Raw genomic sequence first — 13,786 nt, forward strand, 5'->3', positions numbered from 1 at the left:
GAGAGAGACAGTCTACAAATACAGCAAAGTTAATACTGTGAGATTTCAACATGTTTAAAACCATGACTAGAGAGAGACAGTCTACAAATACAGCAAAGTTAATACTGTGAGATTTCAACATGTTTAAAACCATGACTAGAGAGAGACAGTCTACAAATACAGCAAAGTTAATACTGTGAGATTTCAACATGTTTAAAACCATGACTAGAGAGAGACAGTCTACAAATACAGCAAAGTTAATACTGTGAGATTTCAACATGTTTAAAACCATGACTAGAGAGAGACAGTCTACAAATACAGCAAAGCGCTGCTGTTTTTTTCTTACTCAGCACTGTCGACACTTTGTATTCAACACCTTTATAAGCCATACATTTCTATGGCCTTAACAACAATGCATTATCATTGCTACAGTAGTTTTTAATTGGTTAATGTTGCATAGGCGTACATTTTTTAAGTCATGTAAAAAATAAAAAAATAAAATCTTGGCTTGCATTTTGACTCAGAAAGTGATTTTGACTCAGAAAAGGTTGGTGACCACTGTTCTAGAGTTTTCCCTGTTAACACTATTCACATTTCCCTTTACTGTGGCAATTGTGGTCGAATCAACACAATATTAGCAACTTCAACACACTGAAACAAAATTAACTATGCAAGAGATGTTGTAAGTAGAACACAGAGTAGGATTTTATTGCATTGACACGCACTACTCAGTCCGTACTCTACACAGACCGGTGAAGCATAAACAAATGAGAGCTGCAGTAGGCCTATATGCAAATAGAACATTGCCATATATGGATCAGTGTCATTTACTTTGAACTGGACTGTGTTCACAGCATGAGCGGTTCTGAGTAGATGCGCTTGTTTTGAGATCAAAGCGAGGTGCATGTAGCCACGTGTACACATTTTGTTCATATCCTTTGCTAGCTAGTGAGTTCTTTCTTAAATTTATAATACATTTTCAACAATTTCTAAAAACACTTTTTATTATGGGGTATTGTGAGTAGATGAATGAGTCAGGTAAACAGCTTTTTATTTTATTTTAAAGGGGCAGTGTTGTATTTTGAGACAGCTTATTCAAGCCTAAGTAGACAATAGGCAGAGGAGAGCATAATTTGTCTGATTCTCTGTGATAATGGTATGGGAATAATAATGCATTTTATTTTGGAAAGTGGTTTCTTGCATTAAAACAACAACTTTTTCAGTCACCTACTTGTTAGAAGGACAAGTGGATAAACAGGTTAATGTCAAACCCTGCATGTTTTTTCCCCAAAAGTCTCATGGAATGCAGGCCTACATTGAACACCACACATTTGCAGCTACTGTAGGCTGAATGATTGAAATAATCTAGCTATTCTATGTTAAAATGTTATAGGATGTATTTTCTCAGCAGACCTAAAATACCTGTGTGTGTGTGTGTGTGTTCCTGGATGTGTTTAACTATGCTTGTGGGGACCAGAACAAACATTTTACCAACTGGGGAGATTATATTAATCCCCACTTGTTCCGGATTTCCTCTTAGTCTGAGGAGGAGTAAGGATCGGACCAAAGCGCAGCGTGATAAGTGTTCATGATGATTTTTAATTCAAACTCAGAACACTAAACAGAAAATAACAACGTGAATTTACAAAACCGAAACAGTACCGTGTGGCCAAAACACTCACACGGAAACAAACACCCACAAACCAAAAGTGAAACCCAGGCTACCTAAGTATAATTCTCAATCAGAGACAGCTAACGACACCTGCCTCTGATTGAGAACCATACTAGGCCGAACACAAAAACCAACATAGAAAAACAAACATAGACTGCCCACCCCAACTCACGCCCTGACCATACTAAAACAAATAATAAAATAACAGAACTATGGTCAGAACGTGACACCACTAGAATTAGGTTTAGAATTAGGTTTAGGGTTAGTTTTAGGGTTAGGGGTTAAGGGTTAAGGAAAATAGGATTTTGAATGGGACTGAATTGTGTGTCCCCACAAAGTTACAGTGGGGCAAAAAAGTATTTAGTCAGCCACCAATTGTGCAAGTAATTTTCATCATAGGTACACTTCAACTATGACAGACAAAATTAGGAAAAAAAAAAATCTAGAAAATCACATTGTAGGATTTTTTTATGAATTAATTTGCAAATTGTGGAAAATAAGTATTTGGTCACCTACAAACAAGCAAGATTTCTGTCTCTCACAGACCTGTAAGTTCTTCTTTAAGAGGCACCTCTGTCCCCCACTCGTTACCTGTATTAATGGCACCTGTTTGAACTTGTTATCAGTATAAAAGACACCTGTCCACAACCTCAAACAGTCACACTCCAAACTCCACTATGGCCAAGACCAAAGAGCTGTCAAAGGTCACCAGAAACAAAATTGTAGACCTGCACCAGGCTGGGAAGACTGAATCTGCAATAGGTAAGCAGCTTGGTTTGAAGAAATCAACTATGGGAGCAATTATTAGGAAATTGAAGACATACAAGACCACTGATAATCTCCCTCGATCTGGGGCTCCAGGCAAGAGCTCACCTCGTGGGGTCAAAATGATCACAAGAACGGTGAGCAAAAATCCCAGAACCACACGGGGGGACCTAGTAAATGACCTGCAGAGAGCTGGGACCAAAGTAACAAAGCCTACCATCAGTAACACACTACGCCGCCAGGGACTCAAATCCTGCAGTGCCAGATGTGTCCCCCTGCTTAAGCCAGTACATGTCCAGGCCCATCTGAAGTTTGCTGGAGAGCATTTGGATGATCCAGAAGAAGATTAGGAGAATGTCATATGGTCAGATGAAACCAAAATATAACTTTTTGGTAAAAACTCAACTTGTCGTGTTTGGAGGACAAAGAATGCTGAGTTGCATCCAAAGAACACCTTACCGACTGTGAAGCATGGGGGTGGAAACATCATGCTTTGGGGCTGTTTTTCTGCAAAGGGACCAGGACGACTGATCCGTGTAAAGGAAAGAATGAATGGGGCCATGTATCGTGAGATTTTGAGTGAAAACCTCCTTCCATCAGCAAGGGAATTGAAGATGAAACGTGGGTGGGTCTTTCAGCATGACAATGATCCCAAACACACCGCCCAGGCAACGAAGGAGTGGCTTCGTAAGAAGCATTTCAAGGTCCTGGAGTGGCCTAGCCAGTCTCCAGATCTCAACCCCATAGAAAATCTTTGGAGGGAGTTGATAGTCCGTGTTGCCCAGCAACAGCCCCAAAACATCACTGCTCTAGAGGAGATCTGCATGGAGGAATGGGACAAAATACCAGCAACAGTGTGTGAAAACCTTGTGACCTCTGTCATTGCCAACAAAGGGTATATAACAAAGTATTGAGATAAACTTTTGTTATTGACCAAATACTTATTTTCCACCATAATTTGCAAATAAATTTATAAAAAAATCCTACAATGTGATTTTCTGGATTTTTTTTCTCATTTTGTCTGTCATAGTTGAAGTATACCTAGTAAACCTCTTTTTAAGTGGGAGAACTTGCACAATTGGTGGCTGACTAAATACTTTTTTGCCCCACTGTAGTTATACAAGACTGTGTGTGTATGTAGTCGCAGCAGCTCCGGGGGCTTAGATAAAGATTGATGTGTCCCCTAGAGGCCTCTATCCAATAAGAGGAGGAGGAACACCCTGCCTTAGGTTATCTGCTTGTCTACTGCGCACGCACGCACGCACACACACCAGAGCCACTCCACAGGAAAAAATATCTACTTCAGAGGAAATGCAATTACAACAAATAACACTATTCCCTTTTCTGATTACAACATCTTGGACTGTGTTCTTCCGCAGCATTTTCAAACTATAGAGGGCTAGTTAACTACAATGGGAGTGTACTCATAAAGCCCTCTCAGAGTAAGAGCGCTTGGACAGGTTCCCCCTGTCCATTGTAATCTTATTCATTATGATCTAAAAGGCTAAAATGATCCTAGATCAGCACTCCCAATCTGAGACGCTTTATGATAGTCATCTGAAACGAGGCTGCACACTGGGCTCAATTTTTTCCAGTTATTTGTCGTTTCTCATATTTGTTGTTTGTTTGTATGACTCCTTTAGAGTGAGTTCTGGAGGCCTTTTATAAAAAGTTAAAAACAGAGAGAGATAAAAGATAAACACAAGTAGTGATTAAAATAATTTCAGGGCTGAATTTCACACCAAAAAATGGGTGTTCGTTAGTGAGCATTCTGGGAGAAGTTGTTGCCTGGGAGCGATCTCAGCATGATCTCTTCTATACACATCTGTAGGAGAGAGGGAACGGATGGAGGAGGGAGAGAGAGACAGAACATTTGTTTGTGCACGCGTTCATCTGTGTGTGTGTGTGTGTGTGTGTGTGTACATGCACCCCATCATGACACTGCTGGCTCTCCCTACAATCAGATACAGAAGCTGGTTACAAATATATTGATGTCAATCACTGACAAACCCAGCAACAGTACATTTTGCACCATTTAGCAGGACGCTCTTATCCAGAGCAACTTACAGGAGCAATTAGGGTTAAGTGCTTACGGACACACCTAGTTGGCTTTGGGGGGGGTTCAAACCAGTGACCTTTCAGTTACTGGCCCAATGCTCTTAACCGCTAGGCTACTTGCCACCCCAGGTACAGCAAGCCCCCATCAGTGAGGCTGCTTTACTCGGTCACAGACATCACGCTAGAGAGAGAAACATTACATTATTGCAGCAAGGACATAACAGGAGCATGACATAGCTAGTCATCTGAAACAGACTTCGTAGCTGATCGGATGTCACTTCCTGTCAACAGATCTAACTAACACAGACGTGTCACTTACTGGCAGCATTAAGCTAGTTCACCAGTTTAAAATGTTTAAGTAAAACGTTTTATAGAACACACACTCCCCTCACCCAACCTGGCAATGCTGACACGTTGTTTACCTTACAGGGCCGTGGCTCCAATGCTATTTCCATCTAGTGGGCCAGACAGAGGGCTGTGTGTGTGTTTGTCTGGTACAAAGCTGGTGCAGGAGGTTTAAACGGGCTTCGCTAGGACACGTGCCTGATTGAGTCCTTGTCTACTCCCATTATTGTTTTAATAAATCACACACACATACACACACGTGAATGGAGCTTCCAGTGTTACCCGGGCATTACGTAAAGAAAAGCTTCTGAACGCAGCTCGCTAACTTTGAAACACAACGGGAATCCTGCGATTAGTTCATTAGAATGTTAATTACAGCTATTCAGCAGAATGGAACTACTGTAAACAGAAAATCTGAGTTAAGGAGAAAGGAGAGAGAGAAAGGAGGAAAGAATGGGGGAATAGGAGCAAGAGAAAACAGAGCAACTGAGTTTCTGGAACTTTGGCCTTGATATTTTTCAAAAACGATATTGGTTGAACCGTATTGGTTTTCCACAAGGGCACAGTATATGCTGAGATACAGTTTGTGATGCAGCACCTTGTAATTAATTACATGGTTGTATTAGCTCATTCATGGGGGCACAGTATACGTTGAGGTACCGTTTATGATGTAGCACCGTATCGTACTGTGGTTCCGTGAGAGGGTACTGTGCTGTTTGGTCCCAGGTGCAGTTGAGGTCTTTGTGGATTACCTCAGGCTTAGCTCTGCTGCCGTGTCTCAGCTCTGATACCATTACACACTACCTAACAAATATCATCCCTCTAATAGAGTACCCCAGTATGAGTCATAATACCTAGAGGTCAAACAGGGAAATGGTTCCAATCATTTTCCCACTAGTAATTTTCCTCATAGGGGATTTTAGAAACTGTGTTTTGATAACCATATAAATCTCTCTCGAAAAAGGGGCCTTTTATTAATATATTCGCCTGTATTTACCCCCCCCCAAATTAAATGCTAATTAGCTGCTAATGTGGCTATCATAAAGAACTACAAATGCCATGATCTGGAAGAGACTGCTGAATCGAGGCAAAGGTAAGAATCTATGGATTAACTATCTAATGTTAGCTAAATGTGGTAATGAATTAATAGGCTACATTTCTTTAAATGGACAATTCTGTGAACTGTCTTTGGCGAGTTTTAAATTGACACAATATCTGTTAACAAAGGTATCAGCTACAGATGATATGCCGGAGCTTGCAGGGATTTGTAGTTTTGCATGTCGTCTACTTTGATGCTAATTAGCATTTTCAAAGCTGAGAGTAAAGAGATCCGAATATATTGATAAAAGGCACCTTGCCCTAGAGAGATTTACTAGGTTATCAAAACAACACGCCAGGGTAAGCCTATATATGAAACAGCCCTTATTTGAAGTGTTTCTAAAGTCCCCTATGGGAAAAATGAAAGGTGGAAAAACGATTGAAACCATTTCCCTGTTTGACCGCTAGATTTTATGGGTATTATGACACCTCCACTGTGGGGTTCTATCCCTTTCCGTCTTTCTTTACATGTGTCCCACCCCCTCTTCTCCCCGTCCTTTATCTGGCTACACTACATTGCTTTCTGTATCTGTCATTTTTCTGTTCAAACTATATAGCTGTCTGCTATATCTCTATATCTACTTCTGAATACTGTATCTTACTCCAACACCTCAATCCATCAGTCTCTCTCTCCCCCATATCTATCTCTCCCCCCTCCCTCATCTGGCTCTCTGTATCTGACCCATAGTGTCCACAGTGTATGACCCTATATCAGAGATTAGAAGGGGATAGAATATTTAACGGGGCTTCCTGATTTTGCCGACACAGATGCATAATCTCTTGTTGCTATGGCGCAAGGGAGCCGTGGCAGTGATGTCAGAGGGCCCACGGGCATTCCGGAATGTGATAGGACGATGGCGACAGAGATACACAGAGGAAGAGCTGACCCCAATCACACATTTACACACACTCTATAGAGAGACATGAAAAAAAATATACATTGCACGTGCACATACAAGTTACAGAGAGACATAAACCATGTACACAAACACACAGTAGCGGTGCGTGGGTAAAATCACTGGGGAAGTCAAGCCAGGGGGAAGAAAAGCGGTGGACAATCAAAAGCCGCATTACAACCATGGTCAATCAAGTTAATGTTTCCGACATTTTCAGACTAGTAAACAAATATCGATTTAGAACACTGGAGAGTTACCGCAAGTCAGCCTCTTGCGAATTTAAAGAAAATTACGAAACACCGAGAGATGAAAAAGTATTTCATACTTTTATCTTTGTACATTTTTAGGGGAAGCCAGGCTTCCTTTGGCATCCATGAATACACACCACTGCATACACACACACTCCCTGTCCTGACCTGAGCCCCTTGTTTCAACTAGAGTGCAGAGATCAGATATGCTCACACACACACACACACACACACACACACACACACACACACACACAATCCACTGGCTGCTCAGCTGTCACAGGGCATGGCATTCTTCACATCCCTTCACCCAACCTGCACACTTCAATTCCCCTCTCCTTCGCCTCTGTCCATCCCTTATTCCCTTCTCTCCACTATGTCACCTTCCTCATTTACTAAACACAACCCGCCTTCATTCTCTATTCCATACACATTCCCTTCAGCCTTATCTGTACATCACCTCTCTGTATCGCTCCCTCAATCGCTTTCTCCCCCCTGCTGGCCCACCTCTGTGTGAGCAATTGTACTCTCAGAGACTAAGAAAAAGGGCTGTGAGGGTCATGGAATTTTGGATGACAGTTATTAGTCAGGCAAAAAACGACAGCGGTCATCGTAATAGCCGTTTAAAAAAAAACACATTTTGCCCTCTCCTTCGCTCCTGACTGCATGTGCTGCCATTGAAATCTAAAGAACAAAACATCCCCATTCAAGTCAATGATGGCATACTGGGTGGACTAAAAGCAGGAAGTAAAAGCAGAAAGTGTACCCATCAATATGTGCTGTGGTTTGTTGATTAAACTCAATTGACATAAAAAAAAAAAAACATCCCATTGCATGAGCCACATGAGTTTGAATGAACAGTCTACATTACCATGGAAACGATTGCATCACAATACCAGGCAGTCATACTCTGAGTTGATATTCACATAATAATAATAATAAGGAATTCCCCTCTACCACACCCACAAAATTGGGGAAAACAAACATTCTTTCCAATTGACCTCCATTGTAAAAGAGCCAACTTCGTTGTAAATTGTTAAAAAAGCTGCTGCGTGGTTCAATGTACATGTAAACAAGTCTAAAATTCTGACCTACGGTTCACAATGCTCCCACGTAGGGAAATAGAGCCTGCGAGAAGAGCTCTGTGGCTTCAGGCTATTCGACGTGGGAGAGTGGGAAATGTGGGCACCCGGTGACTGTGGAAAACATTTCATCACAGGTAAGATATTGTACACCGTCATGAAAAGGGGATACAATATTACATTTTCTATGAAGTGAGCAAGCAATGTTGAAAAGTCATCTTTAGACATGTTGTACTTTTCTTAAACGTAGTTTTGTTAAATCAAAATAGATTTTAGATTCTTCAAAGTAGCCACCCTTTGCCTTGATGATAGCTTTGCACACTCTTGGCATTCTCTCAACCAGCTTCAACTGGAGTGCTTTTCCAACAATCTTGAAGGAGATCACACATGTTGAGCACTTGTTAGCTGTTTTTCCTTCACTCACCCCCAAACCATCCCCAATGGGTTGAGGTTGCGTGATGGTGGAGGCCAGGTCATCTGATGCAGCACTCCATCACTCTCCTTCTTGGTCAAGTAGCCCTAACACAGCCTGGAGGTGTGTTGGGTCATTGTCCTGTTGAAAAACAAATGAAAGCGCAAACCAGATGGGATGGCGAATCGCTGCAGAATGCTATGGTAGTCATGCTGGTTAAGTGTGCCTTGAATTCTAAATAATTCACAGACAAAGCAAAGCACCCCCACACCATCAAACCTCCTCCTCTATGCTTCATGGTGGGAACCACACATGCAGAGATCATCCGTTCACCTACTCCGTGTCACACAAAGACACGGCAGTTGGAACCAAAAATGTCTAATTTGGACTCATCAGACCATAGGACAGACTTCTACCGGTCTAATGTCCATTGCTTGTGTTTCTTGGCACAAGCAAGTCTCTTCTTATTATTGGTGTCCTTTGGTAGTCGTTTCTTCGCAGCAATTCGACCATGAAGGCCTGATTCACAAAGTCTCCTCTGAACAGTTGATGTTGAGATGTGTCTGTTAGTTGAACTCTGAAGCATTTATTTGGGCTAGCAATCTGAGGTGCAGTTAACTCTAATGAACTTATCCCCTGCAGCAGAGGTAACTATGATTCTTCCTTTCCTGTGGCGGTCCTCATGAGAGCCAGTTTCATCATAGCGCTCAATGTTTTTTGCGACTGCACTTGAAGAAACTTTCAAAGTTCTTGAAATGTTCCGAATTGACTGACATTCATGTCTTAAAGTAATGATGGACTGATGTTTCTCTTTGCTTATTTGAGTTGTTTTTGGTCTTTTACCAAAATCTCATTACTAAAGATGGAGTCATCCATGATTCCCCAAATTATATTTTAAAAGAGGACGCTAAATATTTTAAACAGATGTTTTCTTTTCCGTCTCATCCTCACCCTCTGAATGACGATTACTGTAAGGAATTCTTTCCGAACAATAAAACAAATAGAAAATTAACAAATGAACAAAAAGATCAGTGCGAAGGTCAAATTACAGAGGAATAACTTTGAGGCTATTAAATCCTTTCAGTCTGGAAAAACCCCAGGGCTTGATGGAACAGATATATCAAGCCTTTTTTGACATACTTAAAGCTCCATTATTAGCTTGTTTTAACTACTCCTATAGAAATGGTCATTTGTCAGGTACTCCGCAGGAAGGTCTGATTTCACTATTATTAAAACAAGACCCAGATGGCAAATAAAAAGATCCGGTCTAAAAAACTGGAGCCCCTTAAACTTCAATGTTGTGATGCAAAAATACTAGCGAAATGCATACAAATCAGAATTAAAGGTTTTACCAGGTACTGTTACCCATTGAATAAGAGACTCACCGAAATTGAAAAATCCAGTTTTACTTTATAAAATGCCTTTTCAAAATCCTCTATGATTACCAGGCATGGCATCTCCTGCACTGCTAGAGATGAATGTGTCTGACTATATGGTGGAAAGACTACTGTATTTATTTATTTTTTACTTTTGCATTTTACCAAGAAAAGGCTATGCTTTTTATTTAAGAAATATACAGTGCCTTGCGAAAGTATTCGGCCCCCTTGAACTTTGCGACCTTTTGCCACATTTCAGGCTTCAAACATAAAGATATAAAACTGTATTTTTTTGTGAAGAATCAACAACAAGTGGGACACAATCAGGAAGTGGAACGACATTTATTGGATATTTCAAACTTGTTTAACAAATCAAAAACTGAAAAATTGGGCGTGCAAAATTATTCAGCCCCTTTACTTTCAGTGCAGCAAACTCTTTCCAGAAGTTCAGTGAGGATCTCTGAATGATCCAATGTTGACCTAAATGACTAATGATGATAAATACAATCCACCTGTGTGTAATCAAGTCTCCGTATAAATGCACCTGCACTGTGATAGTCTCAGAGGTCCGTTAAAAGCACAGACAGCATCATGAAGAACAAGGAACACACCAGGCAGGTCCAAGATACTATTGTGGAGAAGTTTAAAGCCGGATTTGGATACAAAAAGATTTCCCAAGCTTTAAACATCCCAAGGAGCACTGTGCAAGCGATAAGTAGTATCAGACCACTGCAAATCTATAGTATCAGACCACTGCAAATCTACCAAGACCTGGCCGTCCCTCTAAACTTTCAACTCATACAAGGAGAAGACTGATCAGAGATACAGCCAAGAGGCCCATGATCACTCTGGATGAACTGCAGAGATCTACAGCTGAGGTGGGAGACTCTGTCCATAGGACAACAATCAGTCGTATATTGCACAAATCTGGCCTTTATGGAAGAGTGGCAAGAAGAAAGCCATTTCTTAAAGATATCCATAAAAAGTGTTGTTTAAAGTTTGCCACAAGCCACCTGGGAGACACACCAAACATGTGGAAGAAGGTGCTCTGGTCAGATGAAACCAAAATTAAACTTTTTGGCAACAATGCAAAACGTTATGTTTGGCGTAAAAGCAATACAGCTGAACACACCATCCCCACTGTCAAATATGGTGGTGGCAGCATCATGGTTTGGGCCTGCTTTTCTTCAGCAGTGACAGGGAAGGTGGTTAAAATTGATGGGAAGATGGATGGAGCCAAATACAGGACCATTCTGGAAGAAAACCTGATGGAGTCTGCAAAAGACCTGAGACTGGGACGGAGATTTGTCTTCCAACAAGACAATGATCCAAAACATAAAGCAAAATCTACAATGGAATGGTTCAAAAATAAACATATCCAGGTGTTAGAATGGCCAAGTCAAAGTCCAGACCTGAATCCAATCGAGAATCTGTGGAAAGAACTGAAAACTGCTGTTCACAAATGCTCTCCATCCAACCTCACTGAGCTCGAGCTGTTTTGCAAGGAGGAATGGGAAAAAATGTCAGTCTCTCGATGTGCAAAACTGATAGAGACATACCCCAAGCGACTTACAGCTGTAATCGCAGCAAAAGGTGGCGCTACAAAGTATTAACTTAAGGGGGCTGAATAATTTTGCACGCCCAATTTTTCAGTTTTTGATTTGTTAAAAAAGTTTGAAATATCCAATAAATGTCGTTCCACTTCATGATTGTGTCCCACTTGTTGTTGATTCTTCACAAAAAAATACAGTTTTATATCTTTATGTTTGAAGCCTGAAATGTGCAAAAGGTCGCAAAGTTCAAGGGGGCCGAATACTTTCGCAAGGCACTGTATGTGTTCAGGAAGTGGAAATGTGTCTAATAAGCTATAAGTTTGTTAATTAATATTTATATTTTGTGTTTTAAGTTATCATTTCAGTTTTACTTGGTGTTATCACTGTTACACACACGTTGTTCTATTATTTCTAGTAGTTGTCGTATATTATCTCCAATGTGTCGCCCATGTAAAAAAAAAAAACTCTGATCAGGATGAAAAGTAACCAGGTGTAAAATAGTAAATAGCGGCTACTTCTCAGAGAGTTTTGAACTGTCAAGAGAAATTAAACAAGGGTGTCCACTGTCACTATATTGATTTGTTATAGCCATCAAAATGCTAGCTATTAACTTCTTGAATCTACTTGAGACGCACATGTCCCAAGTAGGCACCTGGAAATGCAAATGCGCTACGCTAAATGCTAAATGTACTCGTTAAAACTCAAACCTTGATCAAAATTCACAAGCAGGGTATTAAATTAAAGCTACACTCGTTGTGAACCTAGCCAGCAAGTCAGATTTTTAAAATGCTTTTCGGCGAAAGCATCAGAAGCTATTATCTGATAGCATGCACCCCCCAAAATGCCAGCTCGACACGTAAACAACAGATTTTGCGATAGACGGCGCTACCCAAAACGCAGAAATAAAATATAAAACATTCATTACCTTAGACGAGCTTCTTTCTTGGCACTCCTATATGCCCCATAAACATCACTATTGGGTCTTTTTTTCGTTTAAATCGGTCCATATATACCCAAAATAGCTTTGTATAGAAGTAGTGTCATTCAGAAAAATTCATCGTTTTTAAACGCTGCGTAATTTTTTAAAATTAAAAAAGTCGACGATAAACTTTCACAAAACACTTCGAAATCCTTTTGTAATCCAACTTTAGGTATTAGTAAACGTTTATAATCTATCAAAACGATTACAGGGCGATGTCTCTTCAATAGGTCCTCACTTCAAAAACAATGCAATCTGATCTCTCCTTGAACTGCATCCGGGTGAAGACTGGAAAACTTGGGGTCAGACAGATGGATTTTCCAACAATTAATTCGATTGAAAATTAGTACAATGGCGCCATCGTGCGGAATTTGTATGAAGTGCAGGCAAATTTCCATTAAATTCTGTTCTCCTTTAACAACTGGTGGAAGTGACTTATGGAAATTATTTTTTGCTTTCAGAGAGCAGTTTTTCTTGCGTTTTTCAATGAAACACACGCTCTGTTATAGTCACAGCCGTGATTTAACCAGTTTTATAAACTTCAGAGTGTTTTCTATCCACACATACTAATCATATGCATATACTATATTCCTGGCATGAGTAGCAGGACGCTGAAAAGTTGCGCGATTTTTAACAGAATTTTCAAAAAAGGTGGGGGTAGATTTAACAGGTTAAAATCAGATTAAATAACAACATTAGAGGATTAGAAATCCAAGGCTTAAAAACAAAGTTGTCCATGAATGTCAATAAGTTTTATATTAAGTCCACAAGCTTGGGAAGCTAGATCCCTGCAATGTCTCATTGAAGATCTAGATAACTTTTCTGGCCTCTCGGGACTAAAACCTTTGATAGGTGTACCATATTACATATTGGATCTTTAAAAAACTACTTTTATATTACCCTACAGTTAACCTTTAAAATGGGCTGATGGTGAAGAGGACATACTTGGGATTCATATCACAAAATCTGTAATTTTTTATTTTACCTTTATTTAACCAGGCAAGTCAGTTAAGAACAAATTCTTATTTTCAATGACGGCCTAGGAACAGTGGGTTAACTGCCAGATTTGTACCTAACCTTCCGGTTACTAGTCCAACGCTCTAACGACTAGGCTACCCTGCCGCTCTAAATGAGCTCTCCACAATGAATTTCAATAGAAAACGAGTAAGATAGACAAGATCCTGCAACCATGGATAGGTAAATATGTGTATTTATGGAAAAATGTGACTGGTTAAGTTCTCTCACTTACGGCGCTGCCTACTCCTGATGATTCGTTTTTCAAATGATATGAGCAAAAAATATTTAGCTTTATCTGGGATGATA

General features: G+C 40.3%; 1 protein-coding gene across 6 annotated transcripts in view; it reads right to left on the reverse strand.

The window, feature by feature from the left end:
• Positions 1-13,786, reverse strand: part of efcab11 (EF-hand calcium binding domain 11) — a 90,812-nt gene that overhangs the window by 13,945 nt on the left and 63,081 nt on the right. Inside the window, exon 6 of one of the 6 annotated variants that reach the window (XM_090210823.1) lies at positions 4,144-4,241. The exons of the other annotated variants lie outside the window; for them this stretch is intronic. Within the exon in view, the coding sequence (XP_090066949.1) occupies positions 4,232-4,241 (10 nt within the window). The 3' untranslated portion in view covers positions 4,144-4,231. Of the gene's footprint in view, positions 1-4,143; positions 4,242-13,786 lie in introns of those variants that run through there. 6 annotated transcript variants of the gene reach the window in all.

Source organism: Oncorhynchus mykiss, chromosome 19 (genome assembly GCF_057628025.1).
Source record: "Oncorhynchus mykiss isolate SJ-2025 chromosome 19, ASM5762802v1, whole genome shotgun sequence".
Taxonomy (NCBI): domain Eukaryota; kingdom Metazoa; phylum Chordata; class Actinopteri; order Salmoniformes; family Salmonidae; genus Oncorhynchus; species Oncorhynchus mykiss.